The sequence below is a fragment of the Ranitomeya imitator genome, chromosome 2 (assembly GCF_032444005.1).
Source record: "Ranitomeya imitator isolate aRanImi1 chromosome 2, aRanImi1.pri, whole genome shotgun sequence".
NCBI lineage: Eukaryota > Metazoa > Chordata > Amphibia > Anura > Dendrobatidae > Ranitomeya > Ranitomeya imitator.
In genome coordinates, this window is record NC_091283.1 from 816,117,589 (window position 1) to 816,139,804 (window position 22,216).

At 48.3% G+C, this 22,216-nt stretch overlaps 1 protein-coding gene across 1 annotated transcript in view; it reads left to right on the forward strand.

The window, feature by feature from the left end:
- Window positions 1–22,216, forward strand: part of TCERG1L (transcription elongation regulator 1 like) — a 326,897-nt gene that overhangs the window by 288,130 nt on the left and 16,551 nt on the right. The window contains exons 10-11 of the mRNA XM_069753902.1: window positions 11,550–11,673; window positions 17,991–18,080. Of these exons, the coding sequence (XP_069610003.1) occupies window positions 11,550–11,673; window positions 17,991–18,080 (214 nt within the window). The remainder of the gene's footprint in view (window positions 1–11,549; window positions 11,674–17,990; window positions 18,081–22,216) is intronic.

A 22,216-nucleotide genomic window follows, 5' to 3' on the forward strand; every position in this document is an offset into this window, starting at 1 on the left:
CGCACCGGCCAACATGAAATGATGTCATAAGATGGGCAGCGCTAACAGGGCATTGCCAAGGGATAACACAAGAGCGCAGACTCCTGTACAGCAAATAACAACGCTCAGGAAGCTGCTCCAAGCACCAAGGCGTTATTTTGGACACCTGTGCTGCGTCTCATCAAAAAACCAAGTCACGCATCCACTACAGTTTGACTGTAGAATGGGGTAAATTGTGTATGTCTTTCATTCAGCGTGTGCAAGTAGACAAATTAATAGAGCAACCTTTCACTTGTGCAGCATTAATACTGCACAAGGTGTGTCTCTTGTACTTTGTAACACCTGAGGGGGGGGTTAAAGGTTTCCTTTGAAATTGGTTCAACTAAGCTTCGGCCTACACTCTGCTCCTCTCCTCCTCCTCCTGCTTCAACACGGGCTCTAACATCGCTAGTTTTTGCCCGCAAGTGCTAGCTGCACAGAGAAAAACACACGCCATTGTGTTAGTGGGGTTCAGCAACGCCAGCTGTTCCCCCAGTGTGTAGCCGGCAAAGTGTCCTGCAAACGCAACGCAGACACAAAGCTGCCTCCAGTGCAGGCTTCGGCCTACACTCATCTCCCCCTGCTTACCCTTTGCTCCAACACCGCTAGTTGGGGCTCTAGGAAGACAATCTTTAATAGGCAAGGCAACGCATCCGGGTTCCAGCACCGCCAGCTGGTTCTCGGCAGTGTTCTTGTCACAGGTACTCCCTCGTGCCAAGCCTGGTTTCAGCACCGTCAGCTGTTTCCGGGTTGTGTCAACTTCACTGAGACGCCTATGCTTGCCCCGTCGTGGTGCGGTCGAGTTAGCCAACTCCAGGGTGCCTCCAGTTTAGGAGCTTCCTATGTGGGCTGCGTGAACTGGTAGTCAAGGCTGGTTCTGTAGTGCCAGTAGGCCCAGCTCCCCCTGTAGGACTGTTGGGGTTCGGTAACTGCGGCTGCCTCGCGGCCTAGCTGTTCTCTCCTCTCCTGTGGGCCTTGGGGTCCACCACCTGGTTCCAGCACCGTCAGCTGGTTCCGGGCCGAGCCTTTGGCTTAGGTGCCTCCTCCTGGGTATCCGAGTTCCGCCAACGCCAGGCGGTCCTTGGTAGTGCTTTTAAGCGCGGGCACCTACAGCTTAGTAACCGGGTTCCAGCACCGTCAGCTGGTCCTCGGTCGTGCCATTGGCTCTTGCACACTGGGGCAACGCATCCGGGTTCCAGCACCGCCAGCTGGTTCTCGGCAGTGTTTTTGTCACAGGTACTCCCTCGTGCCAAGCCTGGTTTCAGCACCGTCAGCTGTTTCCGGGTTGTGTCAAGCTCACTGAGACACCTATGCTTGCCTCGTCGTGGTGCGGTCGGGTTAGCCAACTCCAGGGTGCCTCCAGTTTAGGAGCTTCCTATGTGGGCTGCGTGAACTGGTAGTCAAGGCTGGTTCTGTAGTGCCAGTAGGCCCAGCTCCCCCTGTAGGACTGTTGGGGTTCGGTAACTGCGGCTGCCTCGCGGCCTAGCTGTTCTCTCCTCTCCTGTGGGCCTTGGGGTCCACCACCTGGTTCCAGCACCGTCAGCTGGTTCCGGGCCGAGCCTTTGGCTTAGGTGCCTCCTCCTGGGTATCCGAGTTCCGCCAACGCCAGGCGGTCCTTGGTAGTGCTTTTAAGCGCGGGCACCTACAGCTTAGTAACCGGGTTCCAGCACCGTCAGCTGGTCCTCGGTCGTGCCATTGGCTCTTGCACACTGGGGCAACGCATCCGGGTTCCAGCACCGCCAGCTGGTTCTCGGCAGTGTTTTTGTCACAGGTACTCCCTCGTGCCAAGCCTGGTTTCAGCACCGTCAGCTGTTTCCGGGTTGTGTCAAGCTCACTGAGACACCTATGCTTGCCTCGTCGTGGTGCGGTCGGGTTAGCCAACTCCAGGGTGCCTCCAGTTTAGGAGCTTCCTATGTGGGCTGCGTGAACTGGTAGTCAAGGCTGGTTCTGTAGTGCCAGTAGGCCCAGCTCCCCCTGTAGGACTGTTGGGGTTCGGTAACTGCGGCTGCCTCGCGGCCTAGCTGTTCTCTCCTCTCCTGTGGACCTTCGGGTCCACCACCTGGTTCCAGCACCGTCAGCTGGTTCCGGGCCGAGCCTTTGGCTTAGGTGCCTCCTCCTGGGTATCCGAGTTCCGCCAACGCCAGGCGGTCCTTGGTAGTGCTTTTAAGCGCGGGCACCTACAGCTTAGTAACCGGGTTCCAGCACCGTCAGCTGGTCCTCGGTCGTGCCATTGGCTCTTGCACACTGGGGCAACGCATCCGGGTTCCAGCACCGCCAGCTGGTTCTCGGCAGTGTTTTTGTCACAGGTACTCCCTCGTGCCAAGCCTGGTTTCAGCACCGTCAGCTGTTTCCGGGTTGTGTCAAGCTCACTGAGACACCTATGCTTGCCTCGTCGTGGTGCGGTCGGGTTAGCCAACTCCAGGGTGCCTCCAGTTTAGGAGCTTCCTATGTGGGCTGCGTGAACTGGTAGTCAAGGCTGGTTCTGTAGTGCCAGTAGGCCCAGCTCCCCCTGTAGGACTGTTGGGGTTCGGTAACTGCGGCTGCCTCGCGGCCTAGCTGTTCTCTCCTCTCCTGTGGGCCTTGGGGTCCACCACCTGGTTCCAGCACCGTCAGCTGGTTCCGGGCCGAGCCTTTGGCTTAGGTGCCTCCTCCTGGGTATCCGAGTTCCGCCAACGCCAGGCGGTCCTTGGTAGTGCTTTTAAGCGCGGGCACCTACAGCTTAGTAACCGGGTTCCAGCACCGTCAGCTGGTCCTCGGTCGTGCCATTGGCTCTTGCACACTGGGGCAACGCATCCGGGTTCCAGCACCGCCAGCTGGTTCTCGGCAGTGTTTTTGTCACAGGTACTCCCTCGTGCCAAGCCTGGTTTCAGCACCGTCAGCTGTTTCCGGGTTGTGTCAAGCTCACTGAGACACCTATGCTTGCCTCGTCGTGGTGCGGTCGGGTTAGCCAACTCCAGGGTGCCTCCAGTTTAGGAGCTTCCTATGTGGGCTGCGTGAACTGGTAGTCAAGGCTGGTTCTGTAGTGCCAGTAGGCCCAGCTCCCCCTGTAGGACTGTTGGGGTTCGGTAACTGCGGCTGCCTCGCGGCCTAGCTGTTCTCTCCTCTCCTGTGGGCCTTGGGGTCCACCACCTGGTTCCAGCACCGTCAGCTGGTTCCGGGCCGAGCCTTTGGCTTAGGTGCCTCCTCCTGGGTATCCGAGTTCCGCCAACGCCAGGCGGTCCTTGGTAGTGCTTTTAAGCGCGGGCACCTACAGCTTAGTAACCGGGTTCCAGCACCGTCAGCTGGTCCTCGGTCGTGCCATTGGCTCTTGCACACTGGGGCAACGCATCCGGGTTCCAGCACCGCCAGCTGGTTCTCGGCAGTGTTTTTGTCACAGGTACTCCCTCGTGCCAAGCCTGGTTTCAGCACCGTCAGCTGTTTCCGGGTTGTGTCAAGCTCACTGAGACACCTATGCTTGCCTCGTCGTGGTGCGGTCGGGTTAGCCAACTCCAGGGTGCCTCCAGTTTAGGAGCTTCCTATGTGGGCTGCGTGAACTGGTAGTCAAGGCTGGTTCTGTAGTGCCAGTAGGCCCAGCTCCCCCTGTAGGACTGTTGGGGTTCGGTAACTGCGGCTGCCTCGCGGCCTAGCTGTTCTCTCCTCTCCTGTGGACCTTCGGGTCCACCACCTGGTTCCAGCACCGTCAGCTGGTTCCGGGCCGAGCCTTTGGCTTAGGTGCCTCCTCCTGGGTATCCGAGTTCCGCCAACGCCAGGCGGTCCTTGGTAGTGCTTTTAAGCGCGGGCACCTACAGCTTAGTAACCGGGTTCCAGCACCGTCAGCTGGTCCTCGGTCGTGCCATTGGCTCTTGCACACTGGGGCAACGCATCCGGGTTCCAGCACCGCCAGCTGGTTCTCGGCAGTGTTTTTGTCACAGGTACTCCCTCGTGCCAAGCCTGGTTTCAGCACCGTCAGCTGTTTCCGGGTTGTGTCAAGCTCACTGAGACACCTATGCTTGCCTCGTCGTGGTGCGGTCGGGTTAGCCAACTCCAGGGTGCCTCCAGTTTAGGAGCTTCCTATGTGGGCTGCGTGAACTGGTAGTCAAGGCTGGTTCTGTAGTGCCAGTAGGCCCAGCTCCCCCTGTAGGACTGTTGGGGTTCGGTAACTGCGGCTGCCTCGCGGCCTAGCTGTTCTCTCCTCTCCTGTGGGCCTTGGGGTCCACCACCTGGTTCCAGCACCGTCAGCTGGTTCCGGGCCGAGCCTTTGGCTTAGGTGCCTCCTCCTGGGTATCCGAGTTCCGCCAACGCCAGGCGGTCCTTGGTAGTGCTTTTAAGCGCGGGCACCTACAGCTTAGTAACCGGGTTCCAGCACCGTCAGCTGGTCCTCGGTCGTGCCATTGGCTCTTGCACACTGGGGCAACGCATCCGGGTTCCAGCACCGCCAGCTGGTTCTCGGCAGTGTTTTTGTCACAGGTACTCCCTCGTGCCAAGCCTGGTTTCAGCACCGTCAGCTGTTTCCGGGTTGTGTCAAGCTCACTGAGACACCTATGCTTGCCTCGTCGTGGTGCGGTCGGGTTAGCCAACTCCAGGGTGCCTCCAGTTTAGGAGCTTCCTATGTGGGCTGCGTGAACTGGTAGTCAAGGCTGGTTCTGTAGTGCCAGTAGGCCCAGCTCCCCCTGTAGGACTGTTGGGGTTCGGTAACTGCGGCTGCCTCGCGGCCTAGCTGTTCTCTCCTCTCCTGTGGGCCTTGGGGTCCACCACCTGGTTCCAGCACCGTCAGCTGGTTCCGGGCCGAGCCTTTGGCTTAGGTGCCTCCTCCTGGGTATCCGAGTTCCGCCAACGCCAGGCGGTCCTTGGTAGTGCTTTTAAGCGCGGGCACCTACAGCTTAGTAACCGGGTTCCAGCACCGTCAGCTGGTCCTCGGTCGTGCCATTGGCTCTTGCACACTGGGGCAACGCATCCGGGTTCCAGCACCGCCAGCTGGTTCTCGGCAGTGTTTTTGTCACAGGTACTCCCTCGTGCCAAGCCTGGTTTCAGCACCGTCAGCTGTTTCCGGGTTGTGTCAAGCTCACTGAGACACCTATGCTTGCCTCGTCGTGGTGCGGTCGAGTTAGCCAACTCCAGGGTGCCTCCAGTTTAGGAGCTTCCTATGTGGGCTGCGTGAACTGGTAGTCAAGGCTGGTTCTGTAGTGCCAGTAGGCCCAGCTCCCCCTGTAGGACTGTTGGGGTTCGGTAACTGCGGCTGCCTCGCGGCCTAGCTGTTCTCTCCTCTCCTGTGGGCCTTGGGGTCCACCACCTGGTTCCAGCACCGTCAGCTGGTTCTGGGCCGAGCCTTTGGCTTAGGTGCCTCCTCCTGGGTATCCGAGTTCCGCCAACGCCAGGCGGTCCTTGGTAGTGCTTTTAAGCGCGGGCACCTACAGCTTAGTAACCGGGTTCCAGCACCGTCAGCTGGTCCTCGGTCGTGCCATTGGCTCTTGCACACTGGGGCAACGCATCCGGGTTCCAGCACCGCCAGCTGGTTCTCGGCAGTGTTTTTGTCACAGGTACTCCCTCGTGCCAAGCCTGGTTTCAGCACCGTCAGCTGTTTCCGGGTTGTGTCAAGCTCACTGAGACACCTATGCTTGCCTCGTCGTGGTGCGGTCGGGTTAGCCAACTCCAGGGTGCCTCCAGTTTAGGAGCTTCCTATGTGGGCTGCGTGAACTGGTAGTCAAGGCTGGTTCTGTAGTGCCAGTAGGCCCAGCTCCCCCTGTAGGACTGTTGGGGTTCGGTAACTGCGGCTGCCTCGCGGCCTAGCTGTTCTCTCCTCTCCTGTGGGCCTTGGGGTCCACCACCTGGTTCCAGCACCGTCAGCTGGTTCCGGGCCGAGCCTTTGGCTTAGGTGCCTCCTCCTGGGTATCCGAGTTCCGCCAACGCCAGGCGGTCCTTGGTAGTGCTTTTAAGCGCGGGCACCTACAGCTTAGTAACCGGGTTCCAGCACCGTCAGCTGGTCCTCGGTCGTGCCATTGGCTCTTGCACACTGGGGCAACGCATCCGGGTTCCAGCACCGCCAGCTGGTTCTCGGCAGTGTTTTTGTCACAGGTACTCCCTCGTGCCAAGCCTGGTTTCAGCACCGTCAGCTGTTTCCGGGTTGTGTCAAGCTCACTGAGACACCTATGCTTGCCTCGTCGTGGTGCGGTCGGGTTAGCCAACTCCAGGGTGCCTCCAGTTTAGGAGCTTCCTATGTGGGCTGCGTGAACTGGTAGTCAAGGCTGGTTCTGTAGTGCCAGTAGGCCCAGCTCCCCCTGTAGGACTGTTGGGGTTCGGTAACTGCGGCTGCCTCGCGGCCTAGCTGTTCTCTCCTCTCCTGTGGACCTTCGGGTCCACCACCTGGTTCCAGCACCGTCAGCTGGTTCCGGGCCGAGCCTTTGGCTTAGGTGCCTCCTCCTGGGTATCCGAGTTCCGCCAACGCCAGGCGGTCCTTGGTAGTGCTTTTAAGCGCGGGCACCTACAGCTTAGTAACCGGGTTCCAGCACCGTCAGCTGGTCCTCGGTCGTGCCATTGGCTCTTGCACACTGGGGCAACGCATCCGGGTTCCAGCACCGCCAGCTGGTTCTCGGCAGTGTTTTTGTCACAGGTACTCCCTCGTGCCAAGCCTGGTTTCAGCACCGTCAGCTGTTTCCGGGTTGTGTCAAGCTCACTGAGACACCTATGCTTGCCTCGTCGTGGTGCGGTCGGGTTAGCCAACTCCAGGGTGCCTCCAGTTTAGGAGCTTCCTATGTGGGCTGCGTGAACTGGTAGTCAAGGCTGGTTCTGTAGTGCCAGTAGGCCCAGCTCCCCCTGTAGGACTGTTGGGGTTCGGTAACTGCGGCTGCCTCGCGGCCTAGCTGTTCTCTCCTCTCCTGTGGGCCTTGGGGTCCACCACCTGGTTCCAGCACCGTCAGCTGGTTCCGGGCCGAGCCTTTGGCTTAGGTGCCTCCTCCTGGGTATCCGAGTTCCGCCAACGCCAGGCGGTCCTTGGTAGTGCTTTTAAGCGCGGGCACCTACAGCTTAGTAACCGGGTTCCAGCACCGTCAGCTGGTCCTCGGTCGTGCCATTGGCTCTTGCACACTGGGGCAACGCATCCGGGTTCCAGCACCGCCAGCTGGTTCTCGGCAGTGTTTTTGTCACAGGTACTCCCTCGTGCCAAGCCTGGTTTCAGCACCGTCAGCTGTTTCCGGGTTGTGTCAAGCTCACTGAGACACCTATGCTTGCCTCGTCGTGGTGCGGTCGGGTTAGCCAACTCCAGGGTGCCTCCAGTTTAGGAGCTTCCTATGTGGGCTGCGTGAACTGGTAGTCAAGGCTGGTTCTGTAGTGCCAGTAGGCCCAGCTCCCCCTGTAGGACTGTTGGGGTTCGGTAACTGCGGCTGCCTCGCGGCCTAGCTGTTCTCTCCTCTCCTGTGGGCCTTGGGGTCCACCACCTGGTTCCAGCACCGTCAGCTGGTTCCGGGCCGAGCCTTTGGCTTAGGTGCCTCCTCCTGGGTATCCGAGTTCCGCCAACGCCAGGCGGTCCTTGGTAGTGCTTTTAAGCGCGGGCACCTACAGCTTAGTAACCGGGTTCCAGCACCGTCAGCTGGTCCTCGGTCGTGCCATTGGCTCTTGCACACTGGGGCAACGCATCCGGGTTCCAGCACCGCCAGCTGGTTCTCGGCAGTGTTTTTGTCACAGGTACTCCCTCGTGCCAAGCCTGGTTTCAGCACCGTCAGCTGTTTCCGGGTTGTGTCAAGCTCACTGAGACACCTATGCTTGCCTCGTCGTGGTGCGGTCGGGTTAGCCAACTCCAGGGTGCCTCCAGTTTAGGAGCTTCCTATGTGGGCTGCGTGAACTGGTAGTCAAGGCTGGTTCTGTAGTGCCAGTAGGCCCAGCTCCCCCTGTAGGACTGTTGGGGTTCGGTAACTGCGGCTGCCTCGCGGCCTAGCTGTTCTCTCCTCTCCTGTGGACCTTCGGGTCCACCACCTGGTTCCAGCACCGTCAGCTGGTTCCGGGCCGAGCCTTTGGCTTAGGTGCCTCCTCCTGGGTATCCGAGTTCCGCCAACGCCAGGCGGTCCTTGGTAGTGCTTTTAAGCGCGGGCACCTACAGCTTAGTAACCGGGTTCCAGCACCGTCAGCTGGTCCTCGGTCGTGCCATTGGCTCTTGCACACTGGGGCAACGCATCCGGGTTCCAGCACCGCCAGCTGGTTCTCGGCAGTGTTTTTGTCACAGGTACTCCCTCGTGCCAAGCCTGGTTTCAGCACCGTCAGCTGTTTCCGGGTTGTGTCAAGCTCACTGAGACACCTATGCTTGCCTCGTCGTGGTGCGGTCGGGTTAGCCAACTCCAGGGTGCCTCCAGTTTAGGAGCTTCCTATGTGGGCTGCGTGAACTGGTAGTCAAGGCTGGTTCTGTAGTGCCAGTAGGCCCAGCTCCCCCTGTAGGACTGTTGGGGTTCGGTAACTGCGGCTGCCTCGCGGCCTAGCTGTTCTCTCCTCTCCTGTGGGCCTTGGGGTCCACCACCTGGTTCCAGCACCGTCAGCTGGTTCCGGGCCGAGCCTTTGGCTTAGGTGCCTCCTCCTGGGTATCCGAGTTCCGCCAACGCCAGGCGGTCCTTGGTAGTGCTTTTAAGCGCGGGCACCTACAGCTTAGTAACCGGGTTCCAGCACCGTCAGCTGGTCCTCGGTCGTGCCATTGGCTCTTGCACACTGGGGCAACGCATCCGGGTTCCAGCACCGCCAGCTGGTTCTCAGCAGTGTTCTTGTCACAGGTACTCCCTCGTGCCAAGCCTGGTTTCAGCACCGTCAGCTGTTTCCGGGTTGTGTCAACTTCACTGAGACGCCTATGCTTGCCCCGTCGTGGTGCGGTCGAGTTAGCCAACTCCAGGGTGCCTCCAGTTTAGGAGCTTCCTATGTGGGCTGCGTGAACTGGTAGTCAAGGCTGGTTATGTAGTGCCAGTAGGCCCAGCTCCCCCTGTAGGACTGTTGGGGTTCGGTAACTGCGGCTGCCTCGCGGCCTAGCTGTTCTCTCCTCTCCTGTGGGCCTTCGGGTCCACCACCTGGTTCCAGCACCGTCAGCTGGTTCTCGGCAGTGTCTTTTGCTCTTTTACCTTCTGCTCCCCATCCTGGTTCCAGTACCGTCAGCTGGTTCCGGGCAGAGCCTTTGGCTTAGGTGCCTCCTTCTGGGTATCCAAGTTCCACCAACGTCAGGTGGTCCTTGGTAGTGCTTTCAGGCACGGGTACCTCCTGCTTAGTAACCGGGTTCCAGTAACGTCAGCTGGTCCTCGGTAGTTCCATTGGCTCTTGGACCTTCGGCTACCCATCCGGGTTCCAGTACCGTCAGCTGGTTCTCGGCAGTGTCTTTTGCTCTTGTACCTTCTGCTCCCCATCCTGGTTCCAGTAACGTCAGCTGGTTCCGGGCAGAGCCTTTGGCTTAGGTGCCTCCTTCTGGGTATCCGAGTTCCGTCAACGTCAGGCGGTCCTTGGTAGTGCTTTTTAGCACGGGTACCTCCTGCTTAGTAACCGGGTTCCAGTAACGTCAGCTGGTCCTCGGTAGTTCCATAGGCTCTTGAACCTTCGGGTAGCCATCCGAGTTCCAGTTCCATCAGCTGGTTCTTGGCATTTTCTCAGCCTTCTTGTACCTTCTGCTACATTTCCAAGTTGAAGATCCTAACGTCGACGACCCGGAAGACCACCACGATGACGACGACACGGAAGACCACCCCGATGACGACGACGACGACGGCGGAGATGACGACACTGGAGACGACGACCCTGGAGACGACAACATGGAAGACCGAGAAGCAGAAGAACAAGAGGCTGCAGAACAAAGAGCAGAAGAACATTAAGCATAAGACTTAATATCAGAGCAAAAGATATTATCTAAATTATATGCAGAAGAAGACTAAGCAGTGTATGGGGGTGAGTCCGTTCCTCCTCGTGGTGCCCCTGGATAAAGCCTGATGCTGCAGGCCAAACTGAACGCGGACAAATGTAACTTTTGTGACTGGCAGAACGGAAGGTGTAATCTTCAAACTTTTATAGATAACAACTACGGGAATGCCTGTCACAAATGAGAATATGATGAAGAAGTAGAATAGGAAGAATAATAACAGTGGAATAAAAAGAATATGTAGAATAAGAAGAATAATAATAGTTGAATAAAATGAATATGAAGAATGTAATAAAAAAAAAAAAATAGGTAGAAGATGAAGAAGAAGATGAATAAGGTGAAGAAGTTGATGTCAAAGATGCTGATGATGATGAAGATGAAAGTGTGGGAAAAGAAAAAAAAAAAGAAAAAAAAGAAGGGGAAGGGCGTGGAATAGTGAAACATCAATATCTGACAAAATAAAAAAAAAATTTACATAGTCAATATCTTTGTCACTCCGAACGTCTTAAAAAAAAACAAAAAACATGCTATTCTATTTGATTGGGATAAACCTCTATGACTTTAATGTCTCCGCCACCTCCCCAAATACATCCGGCATTATTCTTAGTTGTTTTCCTTCATGTAGAATGAACCTACAAGGAAAGAAAGGGTTTATTTTAATTCCGATATTTTGGTCCCATTGACTTGCATTGGGATCGGGTATCGGTATCGGCGATATCCGATATTTTTTGAATATCGGCCGATCCAAACCGATACCGATACTTTCCGATATCGGAAGGTATCGCTCAACACTAGAGGTGACTCTTGGTCTTCCTTTCCTGGGGCGCTCCTAATATGAGCCAGTTTCTTTGTAGCGCTTGATGGTTTTTGCCACTACACTTGGGGACACTTTCAAAGTTTTCCCAATTTTTTGGACTGACTGACCTCATTTCTTAAGGTAATGATGGCCACTCGTTTTTCTTTACTTAGCTGCTTTTTTCTTGCCATAATACAAATTCTAACAGTCTATTCAGTAGGACTATCAGCTGTGTATCCACTAGACTTCTGCTCAACACAACTGATGGTCCCGACCCCATTTATAAGGCAAGAAATCCCACTTATTAAACCTGACAGGTCACACCTGTGAAGTGTAAATGATTTCCGGTGACTACCTCTTGAAGCTCATCAAGATAATGTCAAGATTGTGCAAAGCAGTCATCAAAGCAAAAGGTGGCTACTTTGAAGAACCTAGAATATAAGACATAATTTCAGTTGTTCACACTTTTTTGTTGAGTATATAATTCCACATGTGTTAATTCATAGTTTTGATGCCTTCAGTGTGAATTTACAACTTTCATAGTCATGAAAATACAGAAAAATCTTTAAATGAGAAGGTGTGTCCAAACTTTTGGTCTGTACTGTACATATCTTCAAACAATATTGTATTAGAACATGATTGGTGTAGTATTACAGCAAATAATGAGAATCTCAATGAGAAAGCAGATAAGGACCACAAGCCGATTAATTGCCACAAGCAACTTATGATCACTCAGAAAGAAAACTGGGCGGCCCTAATGGGACAAACTATTTATACTTACAGTATGTGTCCAATTGACCTTATCCTAAAATTAAGTGTATAAATAACGTATGACAAATGTAAGCTAAAGCATTGATCAATTATTTTCTTTTTCTTCTTTTCTTAAAGGACAGATGATTCTCATACCATTGAACAAGGGGCAGAGGATGATGAAAAATCAACAGCCTTAAAATTATTACCCCCTTTGGAAGAACGGATGACTTGCTTTAGGAACATGCTTCTTGAGAGAGGGGTAGGGGCACTCATATAGCCACTTGATTTAGTTAATTCGTAATTGGACCAGCTTGCATTATTAGTGACCAGATAAACCTGTTGCTTCTAGGAGGCCAAATATTGTGAAAATTGAAAATTCTTTTTTTCTGTTAATCTTTCATTACTTTAGGTTAAAAAACATTTAAAGTCAGTATAAATAAAGCATTGCTGGGTCCAAAAAAATCCTGCTGCATACCATCATCTTCTCTTAGATTTAAGGTTAATGTTTGAGCACACGTCAAGGGAAATATGTCTGTATTTCCTGAATGGTGCCCCAAAGATTATTTATCCCGTCTCGCAGAAGCATTGATCCTACAGGAGGATATTAATGTAATACCCCATGGAATGAAGCATGCCGTGATTCTCTTTCTTGCAAAAGTCACAAGAAAGTAACTTTTAGTCATTCCATGTAAACTTCAGGTCACAGTTCAGCAAACATAGTCCAGTATTTAATCTTTTATCCCCCAAGCAAAAGTACTGTATTTTGAGGAAAATATTGATGAAGCTATAGCTTGCGCTTTGATCTTCTATTATTTTTCCGCTACTTGCTGAAATCGGGCATACAGTTTTAAAAATTGTTACTTTTTTGCCTTTATTTACAAATTACATTTTATTACCCTATCCAAATCCTGAATCCTAAACCCAACCTTAGTCATCAGCCTGGCCCTAACGCTAAACCTAAGTTGTTTAAGTGTATATGATGTTTAAGAGGCATAAATGTAATACATTAGACATGTAAGACACCGATTATATAGCAGATTCCACAATAAATGTACTCGTTCTCTTTGTGAACTTTGGTACAAGACAACCAAAGAAAATTCTACTGGAACCTTGTTATGTCACTCTTGGCGACAGCGTATAATGCCCCTTTTTTTGGTACAATACGTCTACCACTTTGGAATGGATCATTATCTCTCTCTTCTACCCTAGAGCACTAAAGAAATGAGCACAACCATAGACCACCAACATAAGCGACATTAGCCCTTCCATATCTTTACATCACCAGGGTAGTTTTAATGTAAATATTTTATTTCCTATTTTCTGTTGTCCAACCCTGGATGCATTTTATAGTCGGTGCATCTAATAGTCCGAAAAATACAGTACTTGACTGAGCAAGCCCTTAAACCCAGGCTGACATCACTACAAGGGCATAAGGGTAATAAGCCATTGTGCTATACTGCAAATGTGCTCAACTATAAAATGGCCATTTGCAAGACCCCTAGGAAAACCAAACAATTGCGACAAATAACAACAGATAATTAGTTCAAATTCTGTCCATATTTTTATCATGTGTTATTATGAGTTGTTGTAATTATGACCCTTTTACAATTCTTTGGCACTTAACTATTTTGCAAACAATTCTAAAAAAAGCCTGAGGGTGCCAGTTTAGCCCTTTTACTTGTCCCCCCTCGGGACCAAAGTTTAAATCTAAACAAGGCACACATTTGCATAGAGTTTCTAGTGTTTGCAGTAGTTTTCCCAAGTAATATCTGGTTCCTTCTGATACGCTAAACATGCTGAAAAATGGTTTGACTTTCCGTGAAAATCAACTCTTACTTGTATGTAAGAAGTCAGGATATTGGCTAGTGAGCAACATTGATATGAATAGACATTACAATAAGGAGTAAGACGTTAAAACTTGCTTTCACATTTACTGAGAATCATGTAGCCTTCTATAATTACTTTCAAATATGTATACCTTAAGTATATTTATTTTCTTTCCTTTGTATCTAGTTACTTATAATGTAGGAGAAATACATGCAAAGATTTTTTTTCTACCTTTTTTTGTGTGGCAAATCAATAATGTAATTTAATTCAGCATCACTGTATATTTACTTGCAGTCTTTTGGAAAACCACCTGTAATACTCTGGAAGTTCTGCAATGTTATTCTTTGTATAACAAAAATATATACAATTTTCCAATATAATTTCTGCATCAATTTCTCATGATTTTCAAAATGTTGTACACCATTTTTTTTCATGAGTGTGCAGACACTCAGTTTGCAAAAGTGCTTAAAAAAGTGGCATGATTAGGTTGACTTGTAAATTGCACTAGGAGTACTGTAGTTTTTAGTGCAAAAAAGACCTAAAGAAAAGTAACCAAGAAGTGTGAGAGAAAGTATAGAGAGTCAATGATAGATAGACTCACCTGTGCTGAGCTCTTGAGGGACCAAGTAGGGATGAACAAATGTGCTTGGTGATAACCGGATATTACTAGAGTATCTGCGTACTCGGATGTGCTCAGCACTCGACAAACATTGCCTGTTGCTCTGATTTGAAGCTCGAAAAAGAATTCAAAATTTTTTCTCGATTCAGTTTGTTATCCAGAAAATATTACATGCTTTCTGTTATATTTCAGTGGTTTATAACATCCCAAGAAAGTGTACAAAAATTGTTCTGGATTGAAATTGTCATCCATAAAGTATTGCATGGTTTGTGTTACATTTTAGTGGTATATAACACCCCAGAAAAGCGTTCAAAATTTGTTATGGTTTGAATTCGTTATCCATATAGTATTACATGCTTTGTGTTACATTTCAAAGGTATGTAACACTCCAAAAAAGCAATTTTTTTTCTGGATTGAATTTGTCATCTATAGACTATAATGTGGATTGTGTTACATTTCGATAGTATGTAGCACTCCAAAAAAGCGTTCAAAACTTTCCTGGAATGAATTTGTCATCCATAGAGTATTACTTGGTTTGTGTTACATTTCAGTGGTATACAACACTCAAAAAAAATGTTCAAAATGTTTTTCTGGATTCAATTAGTCATCTATAGTGCTTAACATGGTTAGTGTTACATGATGGTGATATATAAACCTCAAAAAAACTGTTCTTTTTAGGGGGGATTGAATAAGTAATCCATAAAGTGTAATGTGCTTAGTGGGCAGCAAGACAACAAAGATAGCAATATCCCACTAGACTCCCAAGGGAGTGACCGGAAGAATATCAGAGCCAGACCAAACTGGCTTAACAGCAGAAGTGGCAGGAGCCTATGGTCCAGAACTGGCCACTTTCCCGCAGCCACCAAGTCCACCGCCTTCACTGTTGGTGATGTTGCAGACTGCAGAAGGGAGATCTAGGATCCAGTAACTGGTGAGCTGACTGTGGGGCCTAGGCTAATAGGAAGAGAGAAGGCAAGCCAGGATCAGGGCTTGGAGACATGCTAGTGGTCCTGCTAGCCTCAAGTTGGTGAGATCTGGTATCCTGGGGGGAGGTTATTATGTATGACTGGCAGCAGAGATGGGGGTCCATAGAAGAGTTTGGACCCATCATCACATCAGGCAGTAGAGATGGCTGGGACCAGGGTTACATTCTTAACAATGGAGAAGTGACATTGCTGTTATGTGGTAGGTATGGTTATGAGAAGTAAAGGAGTGGGATGAACTCTTCTTGTGAAACGAACAGGGCCGGGAGCGGCTCCTCAAGGAAGCTGAAGACGGGGCCACCACCCCTGAAAGATCAGACCATCCTTATGGTTCACCACCTCCTATGCAGGAACAGGCTATGGTGCAGGTGACACAGGGGGTTGTCATCCATTCCTACATGTTGGGGGCTCCAGAACTACCAGAAGCCTGGTAACTTACAGACCCGGCACCTGGAAATCAAGCTCAAGAAAGCAGCTGGAGGCAGTCCCACCAGCCTCCAGAGGAAGGAGAAGCATGCACCTGAAGAAGTTTATTGAATTACCCTCTTTATCATTTTCTCTTGGCTTTGCACTTTGTGCAAAGACTTAAGAAGTGTAGAAGTGTATGAAGTACACTTTCAAAATATTTGAGTGAGTTCCACAAGTTGTTGCCTTCAAGGATCTATGGATTACTGTATTACCCTCTTTATGATTTTTTCCTGACTTTATAATTTGCGCAAAGCCTTTATTTATGCAGAAGTACATTATCAAAACCTTCAAAATATTTGAATGAGGCCCGCTAGTTGTTGCCTTCATGGGTCTATGGATGACTGGATGACCCTCCTTATATTTTTTTTTCTGGCTTTGCCACAACTACACTTTGTTCACAATACAGTATACTGGATGTGTGTTTATTTACAATATAACTATAGGATTAGTAATGAATATATGTAGAAAAGCAGCGGAGACACCATCACGTGTTTCTCAACGCAAACACAGGTCTTTCACCAGGAAGGAACAACCACGGGAAGGGCAGCATCCAAAAAGGAAAACTACCTATGCCAAAACATGGTATCCATTCACAGACAGCTGTTTTGGGGTATTTGCCCCTCATCAGTGTGGAGTAATGAATATATATCTTGAAGATGCCTTTCCATTACTAAAATGTGGGCTTGATGTCACCGTACAATACAAAGGTGATAACAACCCCACAAATATGAACCCCACTTGCTACCACCACCAGTGAAGTGGGAATAGCAGGGCAAAGTGCAAGAATTGGCACATCAAATGGATGCGCTTTTTTGGGGGCAGTTGTGGGCTGCTGTTTTTAGGCTTGGGGGGCAATATCCATGCCCCTTACCAGCCTGAGAATACCAGCTCCCAGCTGTCTGCTTTAGCTTGACTGGTTGTCAAATATGGGGGGACCACATGCCATGTTTTAAAATTATTTATTTAAATAATTAAGAAAAAAACAGCATGGGGATCCCTATATTCTTGATAACCAGCCTTGCTAACGCTGACATTTGAGGGTTGCCACCCACAGCTGTCAGTTTTGCCTGTCTGTTTATCAAAAATACAGGTGAACTTAACCCTTTTCTTTTTAAATATTTATTTAGAGTGCAGGCGCCGGCTGATGAATACTCCCATCACCCGCCGCCTGATCTTGCAGTTATTAATGGCAGCAGAAGTAGGCTGATGGGAGTAGTAGTCCCATCAGCTGATATCAGTGACCGGAGGTAAACATTTTACCTCTGGTCACAGCTAACGCTGTCATTTGACAGTATGGGAACCGCAGATCTCTTACTGGCAGTAATGATTTTACCACCGATCATAGGCAGTGTTTGCCTCGCTGTCATGCATATGACAGTGTAGCAAACACCCAGTGTTTGAGGTGCCAAACCCGAACAGTTGAAAACTTCTTGCTGAAGTCCGTGTTCGGGGTCTGTGTCTGAACAGTAGTTGTTCAGTACGGACCCCGAACTTTACTGTTCAGGTTCGCCAATCTCTACTAATGAGATCTGTACTGGGAACTAGTAAGAGGCAATGACTGCTACTGATTAAGAAAATAGACTAGTGGAAAAATATTTAGAATTGAGAGTCCTCAGTGGTTGATACCTTGGTGGTTGATAGACTAGTGGAGAAATGCACACTAAGTCCCTAACAGTCAAAATGCCAACCCCTACTCAGGCTGCTCATCTCTCAACATCATTTAAATCAGGAATTCTCTAAAAATATCCAACAAACACAAAGATTCTCTAAATTGATCACGCAGCATACCCCCTTCCCAACCCCCTCTCGGGAGAATTTGGTTTATCTTCTTTTTGTCCCTTTGAAGCTCACAATTTCTTTCCTGTAGACATATTTTATGTGTAGTGTATCAGAGTTGTATCTGATACAGAAATTGTAATTTTTCCATATGTGAAAATTTTACAGCACGCTTGCTTTTTTTTAAAGAGACCAGTTTGATGAAGAGCAGAATCAGTAATGCTCCATGGAAAATAAATATAAATCAGTTTTTGTGCTTCAGAAAGAGAGCTAAATTGCTAGTTCCTATAGAGGTAGCTAGCCTAAAAATTATTCTTAAATTCAGGGATTTTAGCAATAGATACCCATCTCCATGTAGCTGTTTCTGGGTATTTGCCCCTCATCAGTTTGGCCAATTGATTGGGATACTTTGGAAGCAATTTGGCCAGGTTTGAAAGACACCTCGTTCAGCCAGCCAGACTATGCTAAGAACTGCTGAAGAGCTCATACCTTTTAGATAATGTCTGGATTAGCTAATATATGTGGTTGTGCTGCAAGACTTATGGAAAGGGCTTGACACTGACTGGCTACTTCTAATATATGGAAAAAGTAAGTTGTCTTGTATGTGTTTGTGCTGTCAAAAATTCTGGAAGAGCAGATGAGAACATAGGCTAGAACACTGTACATTATTTTATCAAAACTAATTAAAATAATCGTCATATTTTTCTACAATGATGTGATATATCGACTCATATCATTCTCAATATTTAAATGTCCTCGATAAGAGTCGATGAGTCATCCAGTTCTTATAGCAGAATTATTTAATTAGCTTCTTCTCAAGTCCATTAAAGTGGCAGCAGACTAAAGCAAGACGGAATGAGAAAAATGTTTATAATGGAACTAACTGTTTTGAATGCTCCGCAGGTGTCTGCATTCTCCTCATGGGAAAAGGAGCTGCATAAAATTGTGTTTGATCCTCGGTATCTCTTGCTAAACTCAGAAGAACGAAAACAGGCAAGTTTTGTGTTCTAAGTAAATGGCATCCATGTGACATCTCATGAAAAATATTACTTTACTTGAAAATGCATGCAGTTGGGTACAAAAAAACAACAGGGGACACCGTGAAAAGGGAAATATCTAGACACAGGAGACTTTTTAAAAATATATTCTAATTGAAAAATTATCATTTGTTGCATCATCTAACAGGATGAATTAATATTTACATTAATTGTGTGACAACCGACAACCCCATATAATATTCAGCTCAAAATGTTATAGTATGTACAGTGGATATAACCATTCTTCACAGCACTGTTCAACTGTCAGGCTTCTGACTAGTTAAAAAAATCATATCAAAAATCATTTTGGAACTTTTTCACCATTTTGTTACCCATAATCTGTACAATTCCATTAAATAACAAATTGAAATCATTTTGAGGGGGGAAATAAAAGTAACAAAGCTCAAATAATGTGGCTGTATAAGTGCGAATACCCTCGTTAATTGGGTTTGTGTATGTTTTCCTAATTAGCCAATCATGTTCCACAGTAGTTGGTGCACAGCCTCCATCATTTACAGTGGTTCTGATTAACTTCATACAAAGTTTTGCTGTTCTAATAGGATTTTCTTGACATCTTTTGATAGGGCTGGCGGAATGCACCGAGTAAATATGGAGATGATATTGGTGCGTTCGCAGCCCGGGAGTAGAACGGCGGCACTATTTGGCAGTACTACGCCAGAACAGACACAGGTTCCGTCACCCGGTCTGTATAGGAGCGAACTCTGTTGCTTCACAGAGTCGCCGAAATAAAAGGCAACTCTGTGCTCTGTTAACCTCACAGAGGATCACAGCTAACTAACGGAGCAGGTAGCATACAGTGGTCCCACAATCAGCAACAGCACACAAACAACTCCTCTCTGGAGGTGCAAGAATTCTAGTGGCTATACACCAGCCCTAAATTCACACACACAAACTCCTCTCCGGAGGTGCCGGAATTCTAGTGGCTATACAGCCGACCCTGAGCACATGCTGACACAGACCACAAAGTAGCTAAGCTCATAAACATAAGTTGATACAAGCAAACCTTTTATAGAGAAAGCTCTCCAGGACCTTCCTAGTGGTCCAATAGGAATGCTTCAGGACCTGAGCATGTGACCCCCGACCTCCAATGAGAGGTCATCCCTTGGGCATGCTCAGTAGCGGAAAAGCAGGACTTAGGGTACCGTCACACAATGAAATTTTGATCGCTACGACGGCACGATTCGTGACGTTCGAGCGATATATCCGTGACGTTCGAGCGATATCGCAATGTCTGACACGCTCCTGCGATCAGGAACCCCGCTGAGAATCGTACGTCGTAGCAGATCGTTTGAAACTTTCTTTCGTCGTCTAGTGTCCCGCTGTGACGGCATGATCGCATGGTGTAACATATATCGTATATGATGTGCGCATAGTAACCAACGGCTTCTACATCGCACATAAGTCATGAAATTATCGCTCCAGCGTCGTACATTGCAAAGTGTGACAGCAGTCTACGACGCTGGAGCGATATTGTTACGACGCTGGAGCGTCACGGATCGTACCGTTGTAGCGATCAAAATTTCACTGTGTGACGGTACCCTTAGTCCCAGGAGCGTCTGCTTGCCACTGAACAGTGCTGGTTACAATGGCTGAGCCTGGAAGATCAGCAGTAACCAAGCACACAGTATCTGCCTGAGCCAGACGCTGGGACTGTCATCTCCGCGGAGCAGACTCCACTGTGGCTGAAGAAGAATGAGAGACCACAGCAGAGGTAGCTCGAGATTCCCCCTGTGCAGTGGTGGGAACTCAACACCTAACATCTTTTTAGTTGCATTTTCTCGAAAAAGCCATGGTTCATAACTAGTTTTCAACACAGCAAAGAGATCTAGATCTCATTGTTAAGTTATCAGTGAGGAGAAAGGTGCAAAAAATTTTCCAAGGCATTAGATATACCATGGAGCACTGTAGAGACAGTCAACAAGAGGTGGCTTAAATGAAAAGACAAAAAAAATGGCCTTGAAACCTGCCAAGAGGCTGACAGAAACAATAAAAGAGCTGCATGAATTTCTGGCACGTACTAGTTGGGTACTGCATGTGACAATAATCTCCTGTTTTTCTTCATATGTCTGGCTCGTGGGGGAGGGTGGCAAGATGGAAGTCTTTTCTCTCAAAGAAAAATTCCAATCCCTGCTATGTTTTACTAGAACCTACATCATCTGCCAAAAACATGTGGGAAATCATGTTATGGTCTGATGAGGTCAAGGTTCAACTTTTTGACCAAATTACCAAGAGACATGTTTGGGAAAAATTCAACACTGTGTGTCACGAGAACGCCATATCCACGGTGATGCATGTTGGAAGCAGCATTATGCCTTTTGGGCTGTTTTTTAGCAGCTGGAACTGGGGCTTTATTGAAGTTGGAGGGAATTGTGAACAGTTCAAAATATCAGTCAATTTGGCAAAAAATACATCCAGCCTTTGATGATGAAGATGAAGAAGAATGGTAAGTTTGAAAAAGACCCTAAGCATGCCTTTAAATCTTTGGCAGAAGAAAATCAAAGATTTTTAATGGACCAATCTGAGCCCAAATTTTAATCAAATTGAAAACCTGTGGGTTGACCTAAAGAGGGTCATACACAGACGATGCGTGTTGTGAATTCTGTGGCTGAATTCACTCCTGTGGTCACAAGTGGTACTGCAGCTTCTGAGCTTCCTCCCTCAGGTGTTCTGGTGAGCTCGTTAACTGCTTCATTACTTAACCCTTGTCAGGCTGCATAATTTTACAACCTTAACAGGCTGCATAGGTACAATTGTACCTTCACATATACCTCCACTGTGGGAAGACTTTACTTGGTTTCAGAAACTAAAGTTCATTCAGCTACAAATGTTATGCTGATATCTATTGTTCAGTGTTGTTACTGGTCACTTATGTTGCTGTCAATTAAGTTAATTCAAACTGGGAGTGGCTTCTACTTGTCTTCCTGCCTCCCTCCTCTCATTAGACATTTTGCTGTTCATCTCATTGCTGTGAGCACACATTTCTAGGCTTGTGAAGTCTTCAATTTCTTGGAAACGAAGGTAGGAAAGTCTCACAGCATCTAACAGCCAGTTATACCTTTATTCTCATTATGTGGGGACAGAACAGTCAAATTGTCTTTCAGCCTGGACTTGGCTTACATATATTTTGTATGAAACTTATCACTATAGGTATAATTTTTATACGAAAAATGGATAATAATTAGTATCTACATATTGTTTTACGATGTTTTATTTATATTCAGCACAAAATACGAAGCCAAAATTCATCTAGCAAGTCATCATGAGTGATAGTAATGCTGGATCTAGTTTCCGCCATAATCCAAGAAAACGTGTTTGCAGGTTAGTATAATTTTGTGAAAAGCCAATAATGTAGTATTTCGGAAAATTATTTATTTTACATTTTTTCATATTTACAGATTTACGTCTGACGAAATAATGCGAATGCTAGAAGAATCTGATTCTGAGCATGAGGATGAACCATATGTTCCATCTGATGATGAAAACTATGTACCACAAGTGGATGTTACTGAAGAAGATTCAGACATTGAACAAGAAATGGTCATAGAGCATGAAAATGAATACGAATCAGACGAAAGTGTTGAGGATGATTCTGTGCCTCAAAGTGCAGGCGACATTTGGACTGCTAAGGATGAAACTCAATGGTGCAGTAATCCACTGCCAAATGCACAAACAAAATCTCGTAATGTCCTACGACAAAGAGGTGGCCCTGCAGCAATCAGCAACCTATATACAGCAAAAGAGCTATTCAAGTCCATCATGACTCCCGAGATGTGTGACATCATATTACGGGAAACGAATCGAAAGGCCAAGAGAGTTTGTGATGCTTACAACAACGAACTGGTACAACGTTTTCCTGATTCTTCCAAACGGCCACCACAAAAAACATTCAAGCAATTTACTGAAACTGAACTTCATGCATTTTTGGGCATACTGATTGCTGCTGGTGTGCACAGAGCCAACAAAGAGAATCTGGAGGAAATGTGGAATGTTGCTGCTCTGCCTCTTATACGTGCAGCCATGTCTCGTGACCGCTTCAAGATGATACTCAGATTTATCAGGTTTGACAACGAA